The following is a 12,747-nucleotide window of genomic DNA, read 5'->3' as shown; positions in this document are numbered from 1 at the left end:
ATAGACGGCTTCGCCGCGATGGGATTCCCAAACTGCGGTGGGGCTATAGATGGGACTCACATCCCTATCCTGGCACCGGCCCACCAGGCCAGCGAGTACATTAACCGAAAGGGCTACTTTTCCATGGTGCTGCAAGGACTAGTGGACCATAGGGGACGTTTTACCAACATCAACGTCGGGTGGGCGGGCAAGGTTCATGACGCGCGTGTGTTCAGGAGCTCTGGTCTCTTTAGACTCCTCCAGGCAGGTACTTTCTTCCCGGACCACAAAATAACGGTTGGGGATGTGCAGATGCCTACAGTGATCCTCGGGGACCCAGCCTACCCGCTAATGCCCTGGCTCATGAAGCCCTATACAGGCGCCCTGGACAGTGAGAAGGAACTCTTCAACTACCGGCTAAGCAAGTGCAGAATGGTGGTGGAGTGTGCTTTCGGACGTCTCAAGGGGAGATGGCGGAGCTTACTCACTCGCTCGGACATCAGCGAAAAGAATATCCCCGTAGTTATTGCTGCTTGCTGTGTGCTGCACAATCTGTGTGAGAGCAAGGGCGAGGCCTTTTTGTCCGGATGGGAGGTTGAGGCAAATCGCCTGGCTGCAGTTTACGCTCAGCCAGACACCCGTGCCGAGAGAATATCCCAGCGGGAAGCGCTCTGTATCCGGGAGGCTTTGAAAGCAAGTTTCCTCGGAGATCAGGGTAACCTATGACTCTCCACTTGCTTTCAAGAGAAACTGACCCTGGGCCTGTGTCAGTTTGTGTCGATTTGGATCTGCGGCTACATGCCTTGTTCTCCAAGTTTCCCCCACTTCCAAAGCACGTTTTTAAGCAAAGTAATTGTTACACTCATTATTAATAAATCTTTCTTTTACTTTGCATTTCTGTTCTGGTGTTGAGACATGGACGCATACTGTGCTGGGCACGGTGTGCACTGACGTACAGACCGCTTCCTCCATAGAGGACTGACATCCTCCTGCTCCTACATAGGTCTCTGGGGTGGGGGACGGATGACAGTGGTTCTGCATGAAGGGGAGGGTTTGCAGGAAGGGGCGAGTGGTGCCTTCTTTGCATAGGGGTTTGGATGACGGCAGTGGGCTGCGGGTTTCTGCGTGGGAAGGGGTGATGGGTGTGGGAGAAGGGTGACTATCTGTCCGTGGATGAGGGCTCTTGTTGGGGCTCAGGGCAGCGGATAGGCTCGTGGATCCGTTGCAAGTGCATCGTAAGGGCAGCCTGCCTTCACAGTAATGGCGTGACAGGCGCTAGGACCCTGGACAATTATACACATTACGAAATGAACAGGGGCAGCATACACAACACAGAATGACCCTGGTGCCTACTGACTGCAGTGTGTGTGTGCCCCGCAGTTGATCCTTTCCCCAAGTCTGTACCCTGGTACTGTAGGCTATACCGTGCAAGTATGAAACCCCTGTCCACCCCATACACCGAAAAATCCTCTGACAGGAAAGACATGACGGAAACAGTGATTAACAGCAAACAGCTTTTATTAATCTAATAAACAGTGGGGGGATGAACCTTGGATTTGGGACTGGCTGAGCCTATAAGGGAAGCACTTCTACAAATTTCTAACGTGAGAAGTGCGGGGTACACGGCCGCTCTGCTCTGGTTCAGTGACAGTTCTCACGTCCTCTACCACCCCTCCGTCTTGTACTTTTGGGTGAGGGGGGGCCAGGACTTCTTGGCTGGTGAGGGCGATTGCAGAGACACTGCAGGGGGGCCCTGTCCTCCAGCCTGCGGTCCTGCAGGACATCAACAAGGCGACGAAGCGTGTCCGTTTGTTCCTTCATGAGACCAAGTAGCGTTTGGGTGGTCTGCTGGTCTTCCTGCCGCCACCTATCCTCACGTTCCATGAGTGTGCGATGCTGCTCACATAGGGTCTCCCTCCAGTGTTTCTGCTCTGCAGCCTCTGCTCGGGAGCAGACCATCAGTTCAGCGAACATGTCGTCCCTAGTCTTCTTCTTTCGCCGTCTAATCATTGCCAGTCTCTGCGAGGGGGATGCCGGGGCAGTCCGGGAAGGACCCGAAGCTGTGTGATGGGGAAAGTTAGTGATTTCCTTGTACAGATACATTTTCGCGAACAGTGAACACCGTCTAGTCAATTTCCATGAAGAAGACCGTACTGGACAACAAGTGTCACGTGGTCTCCAGAGAAGCACAACATTTTGGCCTACGCTCTGATTGGCTGCGCCATTGCACAGGAGAGCGGAGAAGTCGGGAGAGAGAGCAGAATCCCTCTAGCAGAGAGTCCTGGTAAGCCTTACAGTACATTATGCTTATCAGTTAACGGATAGCTGTGCCGTCGTGCTAACGGCAATCTGGAAATCAGATACTATGACCCTTTTGCAGCCACTCCCGACACTGCAGGGGAAAGATCAATGTATGCTTTTCCTGTGTGGCCTACAGCACGTGGCTGCTAAGCGCGGGGCTTTGTTATGCAAAGTATAAGTAAACCATTAAGAACAGTAACTATTCGCTAATTGCCCTAATTAGATGCAGCACTTCAGTAACGAGATTACCCTGAGGCGTGTCTCTCGAGTGCAGAAAGAAAGGATGTTAAGGGAAGCACTTCACCGACCGGGACCCTACGCGGCCATGCTGGTAGAGGCGATGGTTCCCCTGTATCTGAGGATGTCGTGGCGTGGAAGAGTGAGCTTCACCGGAGGACCAAATAGGGCACCTCTTCCTCGAAACCTCCTGCGGAGGGTATTTGAGGAACTGTTTGAAGCATTTGTGGAATTGTCCATGGAGGACTATTGTTCCATCCCAATCTGTGTAGACCTACTGTTCGTTTAGTTTCCCTTTAAAAACTTTTAGATATAGTATTTATAGATAGAATTTATATTTTTGGTATACATGTTTTCGAGCAAATAAATATTTTCTTGTTTATACGACTTACCGCCTGATCCTTCCCCTGACTCTGAGTCCGGGTTCACGGCCGGTGAGGGTTGGTAGGGGATCTCTGTGAGGGTGAGGAACAGATCCTGGCTGTCAGGGAAAGCGGCATTGTGTTCGCTGTCGCCTGCGCCTTCCTCCACGGACCCTTCGTCGTCTTGCCCATCGGCGAACATCGAGTAGGAACTGTCCTGGCTCACTATGCCATCCACTGAGTCCACGGTCAGTGGTGGGACAGTGGTGGCAGACCCACCGAGAATGGCATGCAGTGCCTCGTAGAAGCGGCATGTCTGGGGCTGTGCTCCGGAGCGTCCGTTTGCCGCTCTGACTTTTTGATAGCCTTGCCTCAGGTCCTTGACTTTCACGCGGCACTGCATCGCATCCCGGCTGTATCCTTTCTGTGTCATGGCTTGGGAGACCTTCTCGAAGGTCTTTGCATTACGCTTGTTGGAGCGCAGCTCCGACAGCACAGACTCCTCGCCCCACACAGCGATCAGATCCTGGACTTCCTGGTCTGTCCATGCTGGGGATCTCTTTCTATTCTTGCATTGGGCTGACTCCTCTGCTGGAGAGCTCTGCATCGTTGCAGGTGCCGCGGAGCTCGCCCCGATGTCAAAGCAAGAAATGAGATTCTAACTGTCCAGACAGGAAAAGGATTTCAAATTTTCCCGGGTCATTTCCTCTGTGGCTGCCAGAACATCCAAGCTCGGACTGCTGTCCAGAGCGTCAACAGAGTGGTGCACTGTGGGATAGCTCCCGGAGCTACTAAGTTCGATTTGCATCCACACCTAGCCTAATTCGAGCTAGCAAGTGCGAATTTAGCGTTACTCCACCTGTCGGGGTGGAGTACCAAATTCGAACTAAGGAGCCCCCTAGTTCGAATTAAATGGCTTCCTGGTGTGGACGGTTGAGCGATTAGTTCGAATTAACGCTGCTAAATTCGATTTAAGATCCTAGTGTAGACCAGGCCTTAGTGAGAAATGAGTGGAAGGCAGCCTCCAGCTGCTATGATAGTCCAGACAGGACATTAAGCAGTGTGTAGGGGAGGAGCCCAGCATCCCACTGCTAGTCCAGGGGCAACTGAATCTTTTCTTTACACATGAAGGGTGGGGGCTGATGGAGCTCAGCCCCCTGTTGCTATGATGAAGACGGTTACCAGCCATATTGCACCATCTACCAGGAAAAATTAGGGGCAGGCACCCTTGATCGACCTAACTGATGCTAGTCAGCATGGTTACCAGTCCTTTTGCACTGCCCCATGTGCCAATAGGCTGATGATGACGATGGGTATCGGTCTTATTGTACCATCAGCCATCCATGGCGTGGGGGGAGCAAGGATGTTGGTGTTGAGTGCTGCACCATCGCGTCTATCTGCAGCATTCAGTAAAGATAGGGTGACATGTAAAAGAGTCAAGAGAGGATTGTTTTCCCTTTCACTTCTGGGGGTGGGTGGGGGGGTGCGTAAATTGCCTAGCTATGCCCTGACCCACCGCGGACACTGTTTTTGACCCTAGAAGCATTTGGCGCTCAGCCAAGAATGCAAATGCTTTTCAGAGACTGCAGGAACTGTGGGATAGCTTGAGTCCTCCAGTCCATGAGCGTCCATTTGATTCTTTGGCTTTCCGTTACGCTTGTCACGCAGCAGTGCGCTGAGTCCCTGCTATGGCATCTGTCTGGAGATTTTTAAAAAATGATTTTGAATTTCGTCTTCTGTAACGGAGCGCTGATAGAACAGATTTGCCTGCCCTTACAGCGATCACGTCCGCATCGTCCATGCGGGAGCTCTTTCTTTATTTTGATTTTTAACTGCATCGCCACACATGCTGATCGGAGCTCCACGCTTGGCAAACAGGAAATATTCAAAAGTTCGCGGGGCTTTTCCTGTCTACCTGGCCACTGCATCCGAGTTCAGATTGCTGTCCAGAGTGGTCAGTGGTGCACTGTGGGATATCGCCCGGAGGCCAATACCGTCGATCTGCGGCCACACTAACCCTAATCCGATATGGTAATACCGAAATTAGCGCTACTCCTCTCGTTAGGGAGGAGTACAGAAACCGGTTTAAAGAGCCCTTTATACCGATATAAAGGGCCTCTTAGTGTGGACGGGTGTGGCGTTAAATCGGTTTTACGCTCCTAAAACCGGTTTAAACGCCTAGTGTAGACCAGGCCTTAGACCGTCTCTTTTTCTGCTTTGTACCATAGGCTGAAGTAAGAGCCAAAACTGTGAGCTCGCTCTCGCCTTCCTGTTGCCACTTTCTCCTCCAAAAGACGGATCATCCTGCCAGCCACGCCATGTCATCAGACCCAACCGCCCCTCCGACAGTCCCAACCCTCCACTCCCCGAAGTCGCCTGTCTGGCCCACCTTCCCCTTTCACCGGGAGGGAAGCCGGATCTGGGAGCGGGGCAATCTTCTCCTCCGGGACCTGCCCAGCCCCCTCCCCACCAAAAGAACCAGAACATACTCTGCGTAAGTATCTGGCTTATGTCGCTGAGGGTCGGACGGGGTGGTCACTGCACAAGGGGTGATAGGGCAGAGTATAAAAATCCTGTGAACTGCTCCAATGTGGGGAAGCAATGGGAGAGATTGTGGCTGCTGTTTGTGCGTGATCACACCCAGACACCCATTGGGGCAGTCTCCCTTTGCTGGTTCAACCACAGTAGCTCACAGACAAGCAGGTATTCCCGGAGCTGTGCTGACCTGGATGATGCATACACACAAGGACTAGGAAGCCAGGGGAGGCACGGCCATGAAGTGTGTTTTTGAGTGTGTGCTGCAGACGGGGGAACAGCTTATGTGTAACTGAGCTGGCACTTTCCCTGTGGTCTCTGCAAAGGGGTAGGTCAGGTGTGCATGTACTGTTACACACCAACAATGCTCATGGGGAACAAACTCCAACCCGTGTGCCTGGGTGCCCTAGGCAAGGAGGGGATCTGATGCCTCCACAAATAGCTCCCTTACCCACTCACCCACCCACCCGGTTCCCTACTGTCTTCTCCTCCTCTAAACAGAGGTAGCGGTGTCCACTCAAAAGTGCAAGGCAGGTGCTTCTAACTTCAGCCCCCCTCCCTCCTAGAACCCTCTGCACTAGTTAGTGATACCTCAGGACCTCCTCTGAAGCAACACATGCAAAGGATTCTAGGCTGCCAAGGACCCCTCCCCCCCACACCTCCCCCACAATTGCATAAAAATGGGAGCTGCCCCTTAGCAGGATTGGGGAGCAGATGGCAGACGCTCCAGGGCTGGTGAAGAGCTGCCTGGGACTGGCACTTTGGTGGGTGATTTGGCAGAGTGCTATTCCAGTGGTGCCACTTTAACATATGGCACCCTGGGCTGCTGCCTCCCTAGCCGGTGGCCACCTGACACGGTGAGTGCGTGGCTGAGCCCCGCCCTGCCCCTCCCTCCCGTGTGCAGCCCACAGAGCAGAGGTTGAGAGAAGTGCTCTGTTTGGCATAGGGGGCCCAGCCCTTTCAGTAGCATAGGGACTGATCTACCTGCCCCCCTTGAAGGGAGGCTATTGACTGGCTATGGTCTGTTAATTTTGTAAATAGCTGCCTGATTCCTGACCCAGGCTTTTCCTCTTCCACCCCCTACCTCCCCGCTGCAGCGCCAGCAATACCTGGGGCTGACTGGCTGGGTTTGGGATTGTCCATTGTGGAAAACCACTTCTGGCAGAGGAGAGGGTCCTAAAAATCTGCCTCCTGGTTGTAATTGCAACCTTGATCTTCAGCGAGAACATGATTAACAGTGTCTGTCCTGCTAAACTGAGTGGTGTCTGTGGCAACCAGAAGACCCTGTAAACAACTGACACTTTCAAACAAACTCGCTTCTTTATCCCCAGTGTGCGGTTCTAACTCTGGTATTAAGAGCTTCAGTCACTTTTGGTATCTAGCTTCTTGGCAGATGGAATCTATAAAAGATACCCATTACCCCCTGGACTGCCAGTTCAGTGGTCCTGGGAGCACAAGACTATGATCCTAATGGTAAGGGACACCATGTTGTTTAGAAAAGTGGCGACACAACCCTCTCCTGGGCTAAAGATATGGTGAGACTGATTTGGTCTGGCTCCTTTTAAGTAGCACTGCCCAATGGTGTCTGTTTTTGGAGCCAACTGTGAGACTAACTTCACCTCTTTTCCCCCATCCTCTCTCCTTCCCTAGGACGGCTCGTGCCTCCGCTGGCCCTGTCTTCAAGGGTGTCTGTAAGCAGTTCTCACGCTCCCAGGGCCACGGCTTCATCACTCCAGAGAACGGCACAGAGGACATATTTGTACATGTGTCTGAGTGAGTCCTGTGGGGAGTGGGATATAGAGCCTTTCACCTTGAGGGCATTGCTAGGTCTGGGAGGACTGGATGTCTGAGGGGACTGCCAATGGCACAGGATCCTTTAACTTGGAGGTCACTGGTAACAATAGATGGGAATGACCAGAAATTGTTGTCACTTGATGGCTGTTTGGGGCCTGTAAGAATTGAGTTCGGGCTAGAGGGGCCAGGGGGATCTCAGGTCAGTTTGTTGTGGAGATGTGTTCACATCACACAAATAGTCACAATGACGGGTGTTAGTTAACTGAGGCATGAGGGCTAGCTGATGAGATTGGTTATGGAGGCCTAGGACTGGCTAAAATTTCCGGGGGAGGGACGGGATGACTCCACTTTGCCCTGCCCCTTTCCAGAACTGGGCTCTCTAGGTTGGAGGCATAGTGTGTGTCATCGAAGTGCACACGCTGCTGCTGGCTGGGCAGTGCCTGTTCTGGGGATAAAACCTTCTCCAGGAGTCTGAATCCTGTGTCCCACCGCAGCAAAACATTCACTAAGGCTGGGACTTCCAAAGGGGCCCAGGGAGTCAGGGGCCTGAATGCCACAGGTGTGAGCTTGCTTTTACCCCATTGAAGGACCCCAGATAGCAGGACTCAGCCTGGTGCCCCTCATGGCGTCATCTTGTAGCCAGGGAGAGGAAGGGCTATCACTGCAGCTCTGCCCACCTCTATAGAAAGGGCACAGCTGATGTCAGGTCTTCAGGAATGAAACATTTGTCCCCACTCCCCCAAGAGCAGCCTGTGACCAAGGACATCACTAGTTCCTGATTTATTTTTTTGGCTTAGGTCTCGTTTCAGCCCTAACCATCTGCCATGTCTTCCTCTCTTCCAGCATCGAGGGGGAGTATGTCCCCATGGAAGGAGATGAGGTCACGTACAAAATTTGCCCCATTCCACCCAAGAACCAGAAGTTCCAGGCTGTGGAGGTGGTGCTCACCAACCTGGCCCCGCACACAAAGCACGAGACGTGGTCCGGCCAAATAATCGGCTCCTAGGCTTTGGGTGGAGTCTACATGGGCTGGCTCAGTCTGGAGGCAGGGTGGGGACAAAGTCTGGGACAGCTGGCTGGGGGGGGGGGGGAGGGGCGGGATCACATTTATTGTTTGCAAAGTGACATGTAGCCGTATCCATTCTGTGTCTTTTATAAGATTACATTCTTGTTTGTAACTGTGTCTTCTTGAGGGCGGAGGGAGAGGCAGAGCTGCTCTGGGGCAGATTCCCACTTTCCTACATGTCATGAACTTGTGGGATTTCCTCAAGGATATGTGCAGAAGCGCCTGCTTTGTGTTGGGAGAGGAGAGGTTTGAACCCAGCAGGAGTTGATGTCAAGTTCATCCTGCTGCCTATGCGATCCAAACTCACCCCTCTTCCCTGATCCCAACTCCTTCAGGAAGCTCCAGATCCCCCATGCAGGGGGCCAGGACAGCCAGTGTTCCAGCCCCCTAACTCCCCCAAAGCAGGCGCTAAGGAGAGCCAGGGGGAATGAGGGGTGGGTAGCAATATCCCTGGAGAAAGTGGGCAAGGAGGCCCTCATCATTTGAGGGGCAGGGCAGCCCCACAGCAGGGCCGGTGCAACCACTTACGCAAACTAGGTGGCCGCCTACGGCGCCTAGTGGTTGAGGGTGCCTAAAAGCCCACTCAGGCGAGGAGGTGGAGTGGAGGTGAGCTGGGGAGGGGAGTGGGGAGGGCTGCCCGCAGTAACGGGAGGGGGGGCACACAGGGGAACCGTTCCCTGTCCCAGATCACCTCCACTCTGCCTCCTCCGCTGAGCACACAGCCCCCGCTCTAAGTCTCCTCCAATCAGCACCACAAGCCTGGGAGGGGAGGAGAATTAGAGCAACACCGGCATGCTCAGTGGAGGAGGTGAAGCCGAGGTGAGCTGGGGCGAGCTCCCCAGGCGGGGTTAGCTGCCGTGGGGTGGGGTGGGGTGGGGGAGGGGCAGGGGGCATTGTTAGCTGCCACGGGTGGGCGGGGTTAGCTGGGGAGGGGGGTGGTGCAAGGTGGAAGTTTCGCCTAGGGCACAAAACTTCCTTGCACCGGCCCTGCCCCACAGACTCTTAAAGAAGCAGGTAGATTGAAAGCTCCAGTTAGGGGTTCTAGAGTCTTTCCTGGGACACTCTCACCTGGCAAGAGATGGAATTTATTCCCCCTCCCCTCCAGCCAGTGAGGGGAGAAAAGAGGCAAAATGGCATGTACCTCCCCCAGGTCATTTTATACACCTGCCTGCTGGCTCTGAGCACCTGCAGAGTGAACAGCTGTGCTCCATGGGCTCTGGATCTGGCCACTGCTCTAGTGAGGCTCATTTGCACCCCCTTTGCCTCCTCTCTCTTTAATTTCCCCCAAATACTGGCATCCTGAGCCTGAGGAGTAGTAATATACCAGTGGGATGGATTTTTTGTTTTTTAAGGCAATAGAATGTACCACTGTGCAGGGAGATGGAGGGGGAGTCTTTTAAAATATGAATTAAGTCTCTCTCCCTCCAACCCTTCCCTCAGATCTCCACACATGTGATTGAGATTTGCCAAATCTCATTAGTGTGAAGGAAGATAACCTCATTGTTTTTAGGACAACTTTGAAAACCTCTTCCTGTCTAGAGCACCAGGAGACTTCGTCTCTAGTCTGCATAAACTCACTGTGGGGCTTTGGGCAAGTCACGTAGGCAACAGGCTCAGAAGGGAGCTCTGATTCTTATTTCTTGGTGCTTCAGATTTCAGTGGCCCAATTTGAATCATCTTGGATCTGATGTTCAGAGGTGCTGAGCATCCACAGTTCCCAATCACTTCATCTGGAGTTGTGTGTGTGGCACGTCCGCAAATCAGGGCCTAGGTGTCTCAGTATATGCTTTTCTGAACCTTAATCTCTCTGCCTCCATTTCCCCATTGGGATGATGAAGTCTGTTCTCCCTCAGTCCTACCCATTTTGAGGCCTGCACTTTGTAGGTCCATTAGAAGTACTAGTTGGTATTTACAATCTTACTCATACTCCTTTAGAAATCTTCCTCCTTCAGATGTTCACAGGTCAAACAGCCCTGCATAGATGATTGTGTGGTGGTTATTGTTTTGTGTGTGTGAGAGAGAGAGACAGACAGACAGACAGACAGACACTAGGAAAGAGCATAACAAACCAAGAAGGCAATGGGAATAAATCTAGCCTCTAGTTACTGATGTGCTATCCAGTCATGCAGACTCACCAGATTGTAGACTAGATGCTGTCATTAATCTTCAAGAGTGCTCCTCACTAGCTACACAGCTGGATAAATAGTTTCCTGCTTTAGATTACGTCGATTAACTTATTTAAGCAATTTAATATAATACATCTTTGCAAATGCAAAATGTAAGATTTTTCTTTTTTAGGAGGCACTCTTCTCAAGTTTTCTCTAGCTGGTACATTCTGGTTCCTGCTCCCCCATCTCTCACACACACGCGCGCGCCCATGGTTTGTTCCTGTCTTTGTGTCCTAGTTGTTGTGGCAACTCTCTGTGACTCTGTGGATTTCCATGGCATAATTGCTGTGGTTGCTATGATACCATGGTGTGCTGTATGTACAGGTCACGCTCCTGGGACAGGGAGGATTGTGCCAGGGGTTGACTTGGGCTTGATGGTTGAAGAAGGAACTCTTAATATCCTGATCACATACAGCACCATAGATGCTGCAGATGGAAAAGCCCTGCTAGTTCACCCACCACCCGGTGATTTCTTGCACTGATAATGGATGGATAGCAGAGGTCTGGGCTGGTAGCTACTGCTCTATGCTGCTGCATGGCCAGAAACCTGGGGTTGAAGATCCCTCTGCACTTCTGCTGAGTTTAGAGGTTTTGCAGGTGAAGAAGCACTTTTTTTTGGATGGAGCTGACCTGAGTTTTGGGCTACAGCTCCCCTCCCCTCTTGCTAATGTAAATTCCCTTTGTGTATGTTTGTATTGCTGGCTGTGGGGCAGGAAGTGAGGGAGCTGGAGGAAGGGCATAGGTAGCAGTATGTTCTCAGGGGTAGCAGTCTAGTTGGCTATGCAGTTCATGGTGGGAATTCAGCTGCCGAGGTGTACCTCCTCAGGGTATGGCTACACTTGCGAGTTGCAGCGCTGGTGGAGGCTTTCCAGCGCTGCAATTAGTAAGTGTCCACACCTGCAGGGCACATCCAGCGCTGCAACTCCCTGGCTGCAGCGCTGGCCGTACACCTGGCTCAGCACGGGGAATAAGGATTGCAGTGCTGGTGCTGCAGCGCTGGTCATCAAGTGTGGCCACACACCAGCGCTGTTATTGGCCTCCAGGGTATAAGGATGTATCCCAGAATGCTTTTAACTAAATTACTCCTTGTTTTGTTATGCAGCCTCTCTTTGTTTTGTTGTGAACTCCCGTTGCTACCGGAGCTGCTCTACCGGAGCTGCTTATCTAAACAAACACAGCTCCTGTTTGCTGTGATCAATCTGTATCCTCCTCCCTGCGTGATTTACAGGGGTTGAGTGTTTGTTTGCTTTTTGCTTGACTAGCAGCGAGAAAGGAGGCAGCTGCTTATCTGGTCTGCAGGCTTTTGCAGTTAAAGAATAAGGAGTTGGGTTTTGTTGTCAACTCGGAGCTCCGGGCTCCGTGCACCGGGAGCTGCTTCAAACACAGCTCCTGTTTGCTGTCACCAATCTGTAACTACTGTCAACAATGAAATGAGATAACCCCCTGCCTGTCTCATTCACATGGGTTGAGTGTTTGCTTTGCTTGAGAGAAACGGCGGAGGGGACAGAGGGGGGAAAGGGAGTATGTTGGATGCAGGCTGTTTGCAGTTAACAGTAAGGGGGTGGGAAAATTTTCTGATTTTGCACAGTGTCGGTTCCAAAAATCCACTCTCTCTCCCCCCCGGTCCCTGTCACACTACCCCACACCCCCCTCTTTTGAAAAGCATGTTGCTGCCACTTGAATGCTGGGATAGCTGCCCATAATTCATCACTCCCAACAGTGCTGCAAATGTGGCCAGACTGCAGCGCTGGTAGCTGTGAGTGTGGCCACACACCAGCGCTGGCCCTGCACAGCTGGACGACCAGCGCTGCAACTACCAGCGCTGCAGATTTGTAAGTGTAGCCATACCCTCAGTCACTTCTTCCTCCAGTTATAGTACAGGGGTTTCTCCAGGCACCTCCCCCTGGAGCATACAGGGTCACTGCTACCACACAAACTTAATTCCTGGTCTTCCTATAAATATCCTGAATAGGCAAATCTCGCAATGCAGCTTGTCAGGAGCAGGGAGGGGCTCTGTGTGCAGGGCGTGGCTGGCATGGGTTTGTATACTATGGGCAGACTCAGGCACATTCCAGTGTAAGCATATGTGTATTGACCAGGGGTTTAGCCAGGGCTGTAGCTCTGTGCACACTGATACAATCTGCTCCTCGACCTGAATCAACCCTTTGGAGACTCTGTAATTGAACATGTCCTCCTGAGGACTTATTTGGGCTGGTCCTCAGGATGTTGGCATTTTCCAAAGGGTTAAGCTGCTGGAGCTGAGTGGAAATTGCCCAGGCACAGCAACAACGGTGGCGGGGGGGGG

General features: G+C 52.3%; 1 protein-coding gene across 1 annotated transcript in view; it reads left to right on the top strand.

Annotated features, from left to right (window-relative positions):
* The window catches only part of CSDC2 (cold shock domain containing C2), a 30,828-nt gene extending 21,959 nt beyond the window's left edge, over window positions 1–8,869 (top strand). Inside the window, 3 exon segments of the mRNA XM_045002546.1 lie at window positions 5,108–5,373; window positions 7,065–7,187; window positions 8,052–8,869. Coding sequence (XP_044858481.1) covers window positions 5,108–5,373; window positions 7,065–7,187; window positions 8,052–8,214 — 552 coding nt within the window. The 3' untranslated portion in view covers window positions 8,215–8,869.
* Window positions 8,870–12,747: the final 3,878 nt, after the last annotated feature.

This window comes from Mauremys mutica, chromosome 1, assembly GCF_020497125.1.
Source record: "Mauremys mutica isolate MM-2020 ecotype Southern chromosome 1, ASM2049712v1, whole genome shotgun sequence".
Taxonomy (NCBI): Eukaryota; Metazoa; Chordata; order Testudines; family Geoemydidae; genus Mauremys; species Mauremys mutica.
The sequence above is the reverse complement of the archived record's forward strand: the minus strand, read 5'-3'. Positions and strand labels throughout refer to the sequence as shown.